A 12,187-nucleotide genomic window follows, 5' to 3' on the forward strand; every position below is an offset into this window, starting at 1 on the left:
GTGTGACATCATCACAGAAGTGCAGGAGGATGAGATTCCCAAAAGGACAAACTTCTCATCCTGTAGGCCAGAATGTTGACCTAATCTGTGTAAAAATATGATTTTCTTAAAGAACATTTTGTGAGGAATCCAACCATGTCATTTTTAAAGCTGTGCAACTTTTACTTTTTTGTCTAGAGGCCCAACTGCTCAGCGAGGGCTTCTCTCCCATCTGTTAACATTGCGTTGTTGGCGACTTTGAGGGCTCGCCATTCGAAAACCGGGCCAGAAACAACAACTTCATGAACAACTTTTGTAGAACAGGGTCTGGTCTGTCATGTGAGCCAATTTTCATGCCGGTACCATTTTTGGTTCCAGATCAGTTAATGTTTGTAGAGAGGCTTAAATTTCAGAAAACTCTTATTTTGGCGGGCAAATTGCCGGCTTCCTGTTGGAGCTACGCGAAAATACCTCCTATATTTTTTGTGCGTCTCAATGAGACCAACGTTTTGGTGTTGGTTTCATCTCTCTCGGACATTCCTGGCCCGAGCTAGAGCCATTTTTGTGTGTTTTTGAGTGGTTTTTAGAGGTTTTTCGGCTCTAGAGGGATTATTATGGGATGGCGGTGGTCATGTTTGGTATCAAACGTAAATTTTGGGCGCCCATAATGTGTGTGCCAATTTTGGTGAGTTTTTGAATATGTTAAGTGGACCTAATAAGCGATTTACTGGAGTGCGGAATAATAATAATAATTAAAGCTGCAAGCAGCGTTAGACGGGTCCTCGGGCTCCTGCCGGTTTTCCCTCCAATGTGTCCGACAAAATAAGATGAACATTTCGGCGTTTGTTTCATCTGTCTACGACATTCCTAGCCCCAGTTAGAACTGTTTTGGTGTGCATTGGGTGAAAGTGAGCCTTGTGGCTCTGAGAGAATATTATGGGATGTCAGGGAGTCAGTTGATACCATGGCAACGTATCCTCTGCTATGCTGAATGACATCACCAGCTGAATGCTTGGAATTCTAATTAGCGTGACACTAGTGTGATCAGAGTGAAGAGGTGGAGTTTATCAGCCATCTAATGTAAAGAAATCCTCACAGAGTCCACAATTTTACCCCAATCTGTGTCAAAAATATCATGTTGATAGGAATTTTTGTCAGGAATCCATTTTTGGCATTTTCAAAGCTGTATGAGTTTTACTTTTTTCTCTAGAAGCACAAATGCGTCACAAGACAGATGGAAGAGTGCTGGAAATGGATTTTTTATTTATGAGAAACATTCCATACTACTTGTCCTGTAGGTCACAATGTTGGCTTAATCTGTGTAAAAATTTCATATGGTTGTAGACAATTTTGTCAGGAATCCAACCATGTCATTTTTAAAGCTCTATGACTTGTAGTTTTTTGTCTAGAGGCCCAAATGGGACACTAGTAGAATGTGTGTTTTGAGCTGAAATCCGGCCTCCTCATCTGCTAACATGGAGAAATCCCAAATCGGCCAAAAGCGGTCGGCGACTTTGAGGGCTCACCATTCAAAAACTGGGCCCGAAATAACAACTTCCTTCACAACTTTTGGAGAGCAGGGTCTAGTCTGTCATGTGATGGTAGTCTCAAACCTGTACCATTTTTGGTTTCAGAGGAGAAAATTTTTGCAGAAAGGCTAAAAAAAAAAAAATTTTTATTTTGGGGGGCAAATTGCCGGCTTCCTGTTGGAGATGGGTCCAGGGTAGCAGCGTATGATTTTTGCGTCTCGATCATACGAACATTTTGGTGTTTGTTTCATCTCTCTACGACATTCCTAGCCCGAGCTAGGGCCCTTAGCGTGTGCCTAGGTGGCGCTATTGAGCTTATTATGGGATGTCGGGGGTCATGTTTAGTATCAAACGAAAATTTTCGGCATCCATAATCTGTGTGCCAATTTTGGTGAGTTTTCGAATATGTTAAGAGGACCTAATAAGCGATTTACTGGAGGAGGGAATAATAATAATAAAAAAAAAAAAGAAACGGACGAAATACAATAGTGCCCTCGGCCTTCGGCCGAGGGCACCTTCTAGCTCTTGCTAGAAGGTGCCCTGGCTCAGGCCGAGGACCCTAATAAGAAAGAAACGCAGCAGGAACAATAGTGTCCTCCGCCTTCGGCGGAGGACACCTTCTAGCCCTGCTAGAAGGTGTCCTCCGCTCAGGCCGAGGACCCTAATTAAAGCTGCAAGCAGCGTTAGACGGGTCCTCGGGCTCCTGCCGGTTTTCCCTCCAATGTGTCCAACAAAATAAGACGAACATTTTGCTGTTTGTTTCACCCCTCTACGACATTCCTAGCCTCAGTTAGGGCTGTTTTGGTGTGAATAGGGTGAAAGTGAGCCTAATGGCTCTGAGAGAATATTATGGGATGTCGGGGAGTCAGTTGATACCATGGCAACGTATCCTCTGCTATGCTGAATGACATCACATGCTTGGAATTCTAATTAGCGTGACACTAATGTGATCAGAGTGAAGAGGGAGAGTTTATCAGCCATCTAATGTAAAGAAATCCTCACAGAGTCCACAATTTGACCCCAATCTGTGTCAAAAATATCATGTTGATAGGAATTTTTGTCAGGAATCCATTTTTGGCATTTTTAAAGCTGTACGAGTTTTACTTTTTTCTCTAGAAGCACAAATGCGTCACAAGACAGATGGAAGAGTGCTGGAAATGGATTTTTTATTTATGAGAAACGTCCAAACTACTTGTCCTGTAGGTCACAATGTTGGCTTAATCTGTGTAAAAATATCATATGGTTGTAGGGAATTTTGTCAGGAATCCAAGCATGTAATTTTTAAAGCTCTATGACTTTTAGTTTTTTGTCTAGAGGCCCAAATGCGGCACAAGTAGAATGTGTGTTTTGAGGTGAAATCGGTTCTCCTCATCTGCTAACATGGAGAAATCCTAAATCGGCCAAAAGCGGCTGGCGGCTTTGAGGGCTCGCCATTCGAAAACCGGGCCAGAAACAACAACTTCCTACAGAACTTTTGTAGAGCAGGGTCTCATCTGTCATGTGATGGTATTTTCATGCATGTACCATTTTTGGTTTCAGAGGAGAAAATTTTTGCAGAAAGGGGAAAAAAAAATTTATTTTTATTTTGTGAGGCAAATAGCCGGCTTCCTGTTGGAGATAGGTCCAGGGTAGCAGCATATGATTTTTGCGGCTCGATGACACGAACGTTTTGGTGTTGGTTTCATCTCTCTACGACATTCCTAGCCCGAGCTAGGGCCCTTAGCGTGTGCCTAGGTGGCGCTATTGAGCTTATTATGGGATGTTGGGGGTCATGTTTGGTATTAAACGAAAATTTTGGGCGCCCATAATGTGTGTGCCAATTTTGGTGAGTTTTCAAATTTGTTAAGAGGACCTAATAAGCGATTTACTGGAGTGCGGAATAATAATAATAATAATTAAAGCTGCAAGCAGCATTAGACGGGTCCTCGGGCTCCTGCCGGTTTTCCCTCCAATGTGTCCAACAAAATGAGACGAACATTTTGGCGTTTGTTTCATCTCTCTACGACATTCCTAGCCCCAGTTAGGGCGGTTTTGCTGTGCATAGGTGGAAGTGAGCCTTGTGGCTCTGAGAGAATATTATGGGATGTCAGGGAGTCAGTTGATACCATGGCAACGTATCCTCTGCTATGCTGAATGACATCACCTGCTGCATGCTTGGAGTTCTAATTAGCGTGACACTAGTGTGATCAGAGTGAAGAGGTGGAGTTTATCAGCCATCTAATGTAAAGAAATCCTCACAGAGTCCACAATTTTACCCCAATCTGTGTCAAAAATATCATATTAATAGGAATTTTTGTCAGGAATCCATTTTTGGCATTTTTAAAGCTGTACGAGTTTTACTTTTTTCTCTAGAAGCACAAATGCGTCACAAGACAGATGGAAGAGTGCTGGAAATGGATTTTTTATTTATGAGAAACGTCCAAACTACTTGTCCTGTAGGTCACAATGTTGGCTTAATCTGTGTAAAAATATCATGTTGTTGTAGGGGATTTTGTCAGGAATCCAACCATGTAATTTTTAAAGCTCTATGACTTGTAGTTTTTTGTCTAGAGGCCCAAATGCGACACTAGTAGAATGTGTGTTTTGACCTGAAATCCGGCCTCCTCATCTGCTAACATGGAGAAATCCTAAATCGGCCAAAAGCGGTCGGCGGCTTTGAGGGCTCGCCATTCGAAAACCGGGCCAGAAACAACAACTTCCTTCACAACTTTTGTAGAGCAGGGTCTAGTCTGTCATGTGATGGTATTTTCAAGCATGTGCCATTTTTGGTTTCAGAGGAGAAAATTTTTGCAGAAAGGGAAAAAATGCAGAAAACTCTTATTTTGAAAGGCAAAATAGCTGGCTTCCTGTTGGAGATAGGTCCAGGGTAGCAGCGTATGATTTTTGTGTCTCATTGAGCTGAAAATTTTGGTGTTGGTTTCATCTCTCTACGACACTCCTAGTGGCGGCTAGGGCGGTTTTTGTGTGTTTTCGTGTATTTTTTTTTTAGGTTTTTTGGTTCTCTAGAGAGTATTATGGGATGTCAGGGGTCATGTTTGGTATTTTCTCGAATTTTTTGGCGATCCTGATGTGCGTGCCGATTTTGGTGAGTTTTCGAGCATGTTTAGGGGGTCAAATTAGCGTTCATTGACGGTGTGGAATAATAAGAAAAAAATTAAAGCTGCAAGCAGCGTTAGACGGGTCCTCGGGCTCCTGCCGGTTTTCCCTCCAATGTGTCCAACAAAATCAGACGAACATTTTGGCGTTGGTTTCATCTCTCTACGACATTCCTAGCCCCAGTAAGGGCTGTTTTGCTGTGCATAGGTGGAAGTGAGCCTAATGGCTCTGAGAGAATATTATGGGATGTCAGGGAGTCAGTTGATACCATGGCAACGTATCCTCTGCTATGCTGAATGACATCACCACCTGCATGCATGGAATTCTAATTAGCGTGACACGAGTGTGACTACAGGCTGGAGGGAGAGTTTATCAGCCATCTAATGTAAAGAAATCCTCACAGAGTCCACAATTTTACCCCAATCTGTGTCAAAAATATCATATTTGATAGAAGGGCTTGTGAGGAATCCATTTTTGGCATTTTTAAAGCTGTACGAGTTATACTTTTTTCACTGGAAGCACAACACCGGTGGCAAAGTACTAGAAATGGATTTTGTATTTTAGAGAAACTTCCCAACTACTTGTCCTGTAGGCCACAATGTTGGCTTAATCTGTGTAAAAATATCATATGGTTGTAGAGAATTTTGTCAGGAATCCAACCATGTAATTTTTAAAGCCCTATGACTTTTAGTTTTTTGTCTAGAGGCCCAAATGCGACACTAGTAGAAGTACTAGTAGTGAGTGTTTTGACCTGAAATCTGTTCTCCTCATCTGCTAACATGGAGAAATCCTAAATTGGCCAAAAGCGGTCGGCGACTTTGAGGGCTTGCCATTCGAAAACCGGGCCCGAAACAACAACTTCCTTCACAACTTTTGTAGAGCAGGGTCTGGTCTGTCATGTGATGGTAGTCTCAAACCTGTACCATTTTTGGTTTCAGAGGAGAAAATTTTTGCAGAAAGGGTTAAAAAAAATTTTTTTTAATTTTGTGAGGCAAATAGCCGGCTTCCTGTTGGAGATAGGTCCAGGGTAGCAGCGTATGATTTTTGCGTCTTGATGACACGAGCGTTTTGGTGTTGGTTTCATCTCTCTACGACATTCCTAGCCCCAGTTAGGGCTATTTTGCTGTGCATAGGTGGAAGTGAGCCTAATGGCTCTGAGAGAATATTATGGGATGTCAGGGAGTCAGTTGATACCATGGCAACGTATCCTCTGCTATGCTGAAGAGAAATAGCCAACTTCCTGTCTGGGAAAGGTCAGGGTGTCAGCAAGTAATTTGTTCGTCTCAATAAGATGAACATTTTGATGTTGGTTTGATTTCTCTAGGACATTCCTACTGGCTGCTATGGCTGTTTTAATGTGTCAGAATGTGGACAGAGGGAATATTATGGGATGTTTGGTATTATATTGAAGAGTTTGATGCTTGAAATGTGTGTACTGATTTTGGTGAGTTTTTGAGCAGGTTCAGGGGGTCTAATGAGCACTTTAATGGAGGAGAGAGTCATTGTTGCCTCTGCTGAGTCATGTGACCAGCTGTGTGGAACCCCTAATCAGTGTGTGACATCATCACAGAAGTGCAGGAGGATCAAATTCCCCAAAGGACAAACTTCTCATCCTGTAGGCCAGAATGTTGACCTAATCTGTGTAAAAATATGATTTTCTTGAAGAGCGTGTTGTGAGGAATCCAACCATGTCGTTTTTAAAGCTGTGCGACTTTTACTTTTTTGTCTAGAGGCCCAACTGCTTCACTGAAGCTCCTCTCCCATCTGTTAACATTGCGTGGTCGGCGACTTTGAGGGCTCGCCATTCGAAAACCGGGCCCGAAACAACGAATTCCCCCACAACTTTTGTAGAACAGGGTCTGGTCTGTCATGTGAGCCAATTTTCATGCCGGTACCATTTTTGGTTATTGACAAGTTAATGTTTGTAGAGAGGCTTAAATTTCAGAAAACTCTTATTTTGGCGGGCAAATTGCTGGCTTCCTGTTGGAGCTACGCAAAAATACCTCCTATATTTTTTGTGCGTCTCAATGTGATGAACGTTTTGGTGTTGGTTTCATGTGTCTACAACGTTCCTGGCCCGAGCTAGAGCCATTTTTGTGTGTTTTTGAGTGATTTTTAGAGGTTTTTTGGCTGTAGAGATATTATTATGGGATGTCAGATTTTATTTGATTTATTTTATCAAATTTTTTGGCAGTCACAATGTGCGTGCCAATTTTGGTGAGTTTTTGAGCATGTTTAGGGGGTGAAATTTGCGTTCAAAGCGCGGACGGAATAATAAAAAAGAAACGCAGCAGGAACAATAGTGTCCTCCGCCTTCGGCGGAGGACACCTTCTAGCCCTGCTAGAAGGTGTCCTCTGCTCAGGCCGAGGACCCTAAAAAAAGAAACGGACGAAATACAATAGTGCCCTCGGCCTTCGGCCGAGGGCACCTTCTAGCCCTGCTAGAAGGTGCCCTGGCTCAGGCCGAGGACCCTAAAAATGTCCTAAGGAAATGGTCTTAATGGTCTTGAGTACTTTATTTTTGGAGGCTTAGGTCAAATGCATTTGTTAAGAGGATACAATAAAGAGTTGCTATTGGTCAATACTCTCAAGGTATGATGCCTCTGTGCCTAACATCCATCCAATCAACTTTGTTATTATTAAGACTCTAGATTACTTTGTCTATTTTTATTTCTGTTTTGAAACCACAAATTTACAATTTAACTGCAATGAAAAAAGACAAACAAACTGTATTTAGAGACATGACCACTTGGTTAATCCGCTATTCAGGACTACGTGCAGTCTACCACATGAGGTCCTCATTTTCAAAACAAACAAAATGGCGGCTCACATGAGATGGGGACTTCGTCAATTACTACGGACGAGAATCGCGGCTCGTTTTAGGTTTGAAAGTTATTTAGTTCACATAGCGCGTGGGGCACAATTAATGTAGCGGTTTTAATCTGATTTAGTTAATGTAAATACAATCTTATTCAGACTTTAGATTAATTGTGACACCGGGTTAGCCAACGGCTAATTAGCTAACTGGCAAACTGCGACATCGGCGTAAAGTAACGGTTAACCATTCTAAGCACCTTATTATAATTTGGTCACAGGTGAAAACAAGATCATGGTTGTGACTTTGTGTTAACGAAAAGTATTCCTCGACTCTAATAATGTGTGATTTCTAATACTGCCAGTATAGACAGTAGAGTCTGTCTATGAATGGCGTCACCCAGTTTTTAGGATGTGTATTAAACTGCTAAGCTTAATCCTTCAGTAAGCAACAGCATACAGATCTTTTCAACATCAAACCACCACACCAGTAATCCAGTCTCAAGAAAAATCATGTTAAGTTAAGTTTGATACGCACACACGCTCAATTATTGTTCACATTACAGATTTCAAGACAACTCCAGATGCTCGTACCACTCACAGTGTTTGACCCAGAGCTCAAGGAAAGTTCAGCTCCGGCCTGGGACAGGAACCACACGCTTGTCAAGTGAGACCACCATTATAACACCTCTGTATTCTTTTGATAATGATGTTGGGTAAAGGAATGTTAGTCATTAACTTTGCTAAGACACAGTCGGTTTTAATGTCCTACAGTAAGACACTTGTCGGTCCAGACTCAAGACACTCCAAACCCCAGAAGTTTGAAGTTCCTCCCTGGTAAACCTGTCCTAGGAAGTGGGACTCTTGACTTTCCTTCTCCAAGCTCTGCTGAGTGCTCATCATTAGCCAGGTTGTATTTTATGCTTTCTTTGTCCACTTTCCACTTTTGTGGTTATCTGGTAGAATTAGGACTGTTTCAGGAAATGCTTCTTCATCAAGAAGCTGAAATCTAGTTAAAAACTTTGGATTTAGCACAAGGACAAATACTGTTTGTGTGAGGATGTGTGTGTGTGTCACTGAGTGAAATCAAAGATTCAGTAATTCAAGGAGGCAAATTTAAATGTTGTAAAGCACTTTTTGCATGTAAACATCTTATGAGGAACACATTCACCATAGATCTGCTGTGTCTGCTTGTAAAGGTTTGAAAAAGAAAAGGCTGTTTATTCAGAATAGTTTTTAATCAGTTAAAACTCAGGGTATAAGCATGTATGTTCAACCATCCTCCCTTACATTACTTAAGGATGGTATCATTGTTGAGCTGTGTTAGATGTGTCATCAGTTTCTGACAGTAATGAAGTGGCTCGAAGAAAGAGTACCTACAGCAGTTGCGATTAAGTGCAGGGAGATAACACCAAAAGACACAGCACCGCTTCTGCAAATTGAAGTCACTGATAAAACATCTTTGAGATACTGTTTTTCTTGCTCATATATCCTCTCTGTTCTTAACTTAATGAATTCATCAAAGATAAAAACAAAGTAGTATGAGTCTTGTGATAAAAGCTGGCACAAGTGCATCTTGTGAATCACTGAAACAGATAACGTGTACAAGATTCTAAGCTGCTTCTTTTATCTCTTTCATTCAGACACATTAACATGTAAATATGTTACTTGCAGGGACTTGTTTGAAATTGAAGGAGTTAAAAGTGTGTTTTTTGGCCCTGACTTCATCACAGTCACCAAAGTAAGTATCAAATGAACTCATACAAATTATTTATTTGATTTTACTCTCAAAAATTATTGTGAGATCTACATCAGATCTGTTTTTCTCCATCAGACAGATGAAGATGTTGAATGGACAGACATCAAACGACACACTCTGGAGGCCATTGCTAAATTCTTTGAGAGTGGGGATCCAATAACAACAGGGGCAGTGCACCATGAAAGTAGTGAGTTTGAAACGTAATCCTTGCCTATATTGAAGTAATGCTGCATCTATATGGGTTCAAAACAAGCTGCAACCTCTAGTCTTAAAAATTACAAAACAATGGAAGTGCTAAAATCTGCAGTCTCTCGAGTGTGTGCTGGAGGAAGTACTGGAAGTCACATACACACCAAGCCAAAAAAAGGCATTTTCACAGCAGAAATAAATATATTTACAACCATGTGCAAAACGTGTCTCCTGTCTAAATAGCTGCCATTTTGCAGCCAGCTCACAAGACTGACAGCACCATACAGCTGTTAGCAGTGCCTGCTAACAGCTGTATGGTGCAAATGCCTTTGAGTCTCCACCAGCCAATTTGCAGCCATTGCTGATAGCTCTTCTAATATGGCTGCACCAGATGATTTGCTTCAAAATCGGTTTCAGAAACAGATGGGTGATGTCACAGACTACGTGCATTTATTATACAGTCTATGGTTCAACCAGATGTTAGACGACAAATTGAATCATCTTTACATTTAGTAAGAGCACAAAGATACTTTTAAACATGAGAAGTACAAAACCCTGTTAATGGTCTATGTGGCATTTCTTTTTAAATTCAAACAATTAAACATTTCATCATTCTGTATAACTCTTATACTGGTCTTTTTATGAATTTAGGTCATTGTGAGGATGATGATGATGTTGTATCTATGATAAAGGAGCTTCTGGATACCAGGATCAGGTATTTGACTTTCAACTTTGAGTAGAAAAGTATTAGTCCTAACACCTTAGCAATTTATTGACTTTTTATATACTGGTCTTTTTAATTTTTGTTTTGTTTGTTTGGTTTTTATGTCTTCTGATTTCACCTTGGTCAAAATGATGTTGCTTTTTAAACAAACCTGGACCTAAACCTGTTTATGTAAAACAGATTTTCTTTAAATCCTAATTTAGTATTTCTTTTGACACTGCTTGGCATAACACTCCTGAGAGTGAGTCATTTAGTGATGTAGGAGACAGAGACAACAGTTGAAGTCTGTCTGTTCTTTGTTCTGTGCTAACTGATATATTGTCATGTTCATTCACAAGACCCACAGTCCAGGAAGATGGTGGAGATGTCATCTTCAAGGGCTTTGAGGATGGTACAGTCAAGCTCAAGCTGGTGGGTTCCTGCACAGGGTGTCCCAGTTCTACTGTCACCCTGAGGAACGGCATCCAGAACATGATGCAGTTTTATATTCCAGAAGTGGACAATGTTGAGCAGGTGATTTTAATCTGTGATTTTCTTGTGGGATGTGTCTTTGCAATGAGCAATAAGCATAGCAGGGTTATTTTTAGACCTAGCTGCACTGCTGTGCACACCAGTGAATTGAAGATGAATCACGACACAGAAAACAGATGCATTAAATAACTTTGTTGTATTATTTCAAGCATCTCAAGTCTGACATTATTATTTATTTTGCTGCATTTTTAACCTTTGGCATGCTGAGTGTCATAAAATGAGAGATGTAACAAATATGATCTGATTTCAGTATCCAATTGGTAACTTGTTATATATTATGTGTTTGGCATTCAGGATGTGAGGGCTGGTATGTTTCTTTACAGACTTTGATTTCACTTGTAATGTTTTGTAATTTTTCACTTTCTTTCTCAAGGTGGAAGATGAAGTGGATGAGGTCAACGCAAAGGTTTTCTCAGAGCTGGAGCGCAAGTTACAAAAGTAGAAACATCTATCAATGCACTCATAGGAGGTATTAGAGGAGAATTATGCTCCACTGTTCAAAAACACAGCCGTGCAGTACGTACACCTCTCTATGTTCAAATGAAGTCAGTTATAAGTCGATGCTTTTATGTGCACAATATATACTGTCAACATGTGAAGATGTAATTTGTATGTATATACTGTATTCCCGTGTCACCAAAAGAAGTAGATACTGGAAATTCCTGTATCAGGCACAAAATGACATTCTTTTATCCTGTCCACATATTCTGTTCTGATGGTTGTAAATGTCTTGATTTATTTATTTCATATAAATATTGTACATTTTGAAAGAATATTTTCATAGAGGGAGACATAGACATGGCCACGCTGAAAGATTATATGATTAAATATTCCTTTTTTGTAGCAGACAAGATACCAGAAAAAATTAAGAAAATCATGTTAGCATGTTAAAGCATGATCTACAATACAGCCACATGTTAAAGTTATTTAGTAGGCCTAAATAGATTGGAAGACAGCTGTTCTTAAAATCTGTTTGCTTTTTCTCCTGATTTGTGCTCTGTCTTTAATATATTGTATCAAATCAAAGTTTGAAAGTATTTATTTGTTGTGGGGTCTTTATTAAACCACTGAAAACAGGGAATGGTAGAATCAAATCCAATACTTTATTGCACCAAAAAAATTAAAAGTAAACAAATTAATGCTCAACCACCCAGTTGGAGATTATGTAACCACATTGAACCAAACCACACACATTTTCGGAAATGCAAGAAAATACAGCTTTTCAAGGCTGATGTTCACTCAGCTCTCTGTGAAGTATTAGGTTATGTAATTCCTAGATCTTGTTTTGTTTTGTACCTTGGTCACTTGGAGAGAAATATGCATACAGGATACCAATAATTGTTTAAAATCCCCCTGAGGCTAGAAAGAAACCTGTACTAAGAGCAGACATAAGACTTAAGGACCAATCAACAAAAAATAGCTGTCAATTATAGACAATATACTTGTGATGAAGAAACCGACCTATAGATTAAAAGTGAAAGATCTTCCCACTGTTAAAAGACTTGAATTTTAATATTTTTATTACTTTTTTTCTATTTTGCATTATTACTTCACTGAACCAAGTCA

At 40.2% G+C, this 12,187-nt stretch overlaps 1 protein-coding gene across 1 annotated transcript; it reads left to right on the plus strand.

The window, feature by feature from the left end:
* Positions 1-7,357: 7,357 nt before the first annotated feature.
* On the plus strand, positions 7,358-12,093 carry LOC141794809 (NFU1 iron-sulfur cluster scaffold homolog, mitochondrial). Its single transcript, XM_074675336.1, has 8 exons — positions 7,358-7,487; positions 7,985-8,085; positions 8,193-8,328; positions 9,093-9,159; positions 9,253-9,364; positions 10,018-10,081; positions 10,429-10,603; positions 10,995-12,093. Exons 1-8 carry the CDS (start codon positions 7,423-7,425, stop codon positions 11,061-11,063), a joined length of 789 nt encoding a protein of 262 aa, XP_074531437.1. The 5' UTR covers positions 7,358-7,422; the 3' UTR covers positions 11,064-12,093.
* The last annotated feature ends 94 nt before the right edge of the window (positions 12,094-12,187 follow it).

This window comes from Halichoeres trimaculatus, unplaced genomic scaffold (genome assembly GCF_033239565.1).
Source record: "Halichoeres trimaculatus isolate MK-OKI-2021-1 unplaced genomic scaffold, fHalTri1.1 fHalTri1_scaffold_8, whole genome shotgun sequence".
Lineage (NCBI taxonomy): Eukaryota > Metazoa > Chordata > Actinopteri > Labriformes > Labridae > Halichoeres > Halichoeres trimaculatus.

Bases quoted from the DNA above. Each gene is read 5' to 3' on its own strand.
- LOC141794809 (XM_074675336.1), top strand. From the start codon at position 7,423: ATGGCGGCTCACATGAGATGGGGACTTCGTCAATTACTACGGACGAGA. The intron at 7,488-7,984 runs GTTTGAAAGTTA...TTCACATTACAG, and splicing joins AGAATCGCGGCTCGTTTTAG to ATTTCAAGACAACTCCAGAT. The intron at 10,082-10,428 runs GTATTTGACTTT...TTCATTCACAAG, and splicing joins CTTCTGGATACCAGGATCAG to ACCCACAGTCCAGGAAGATG.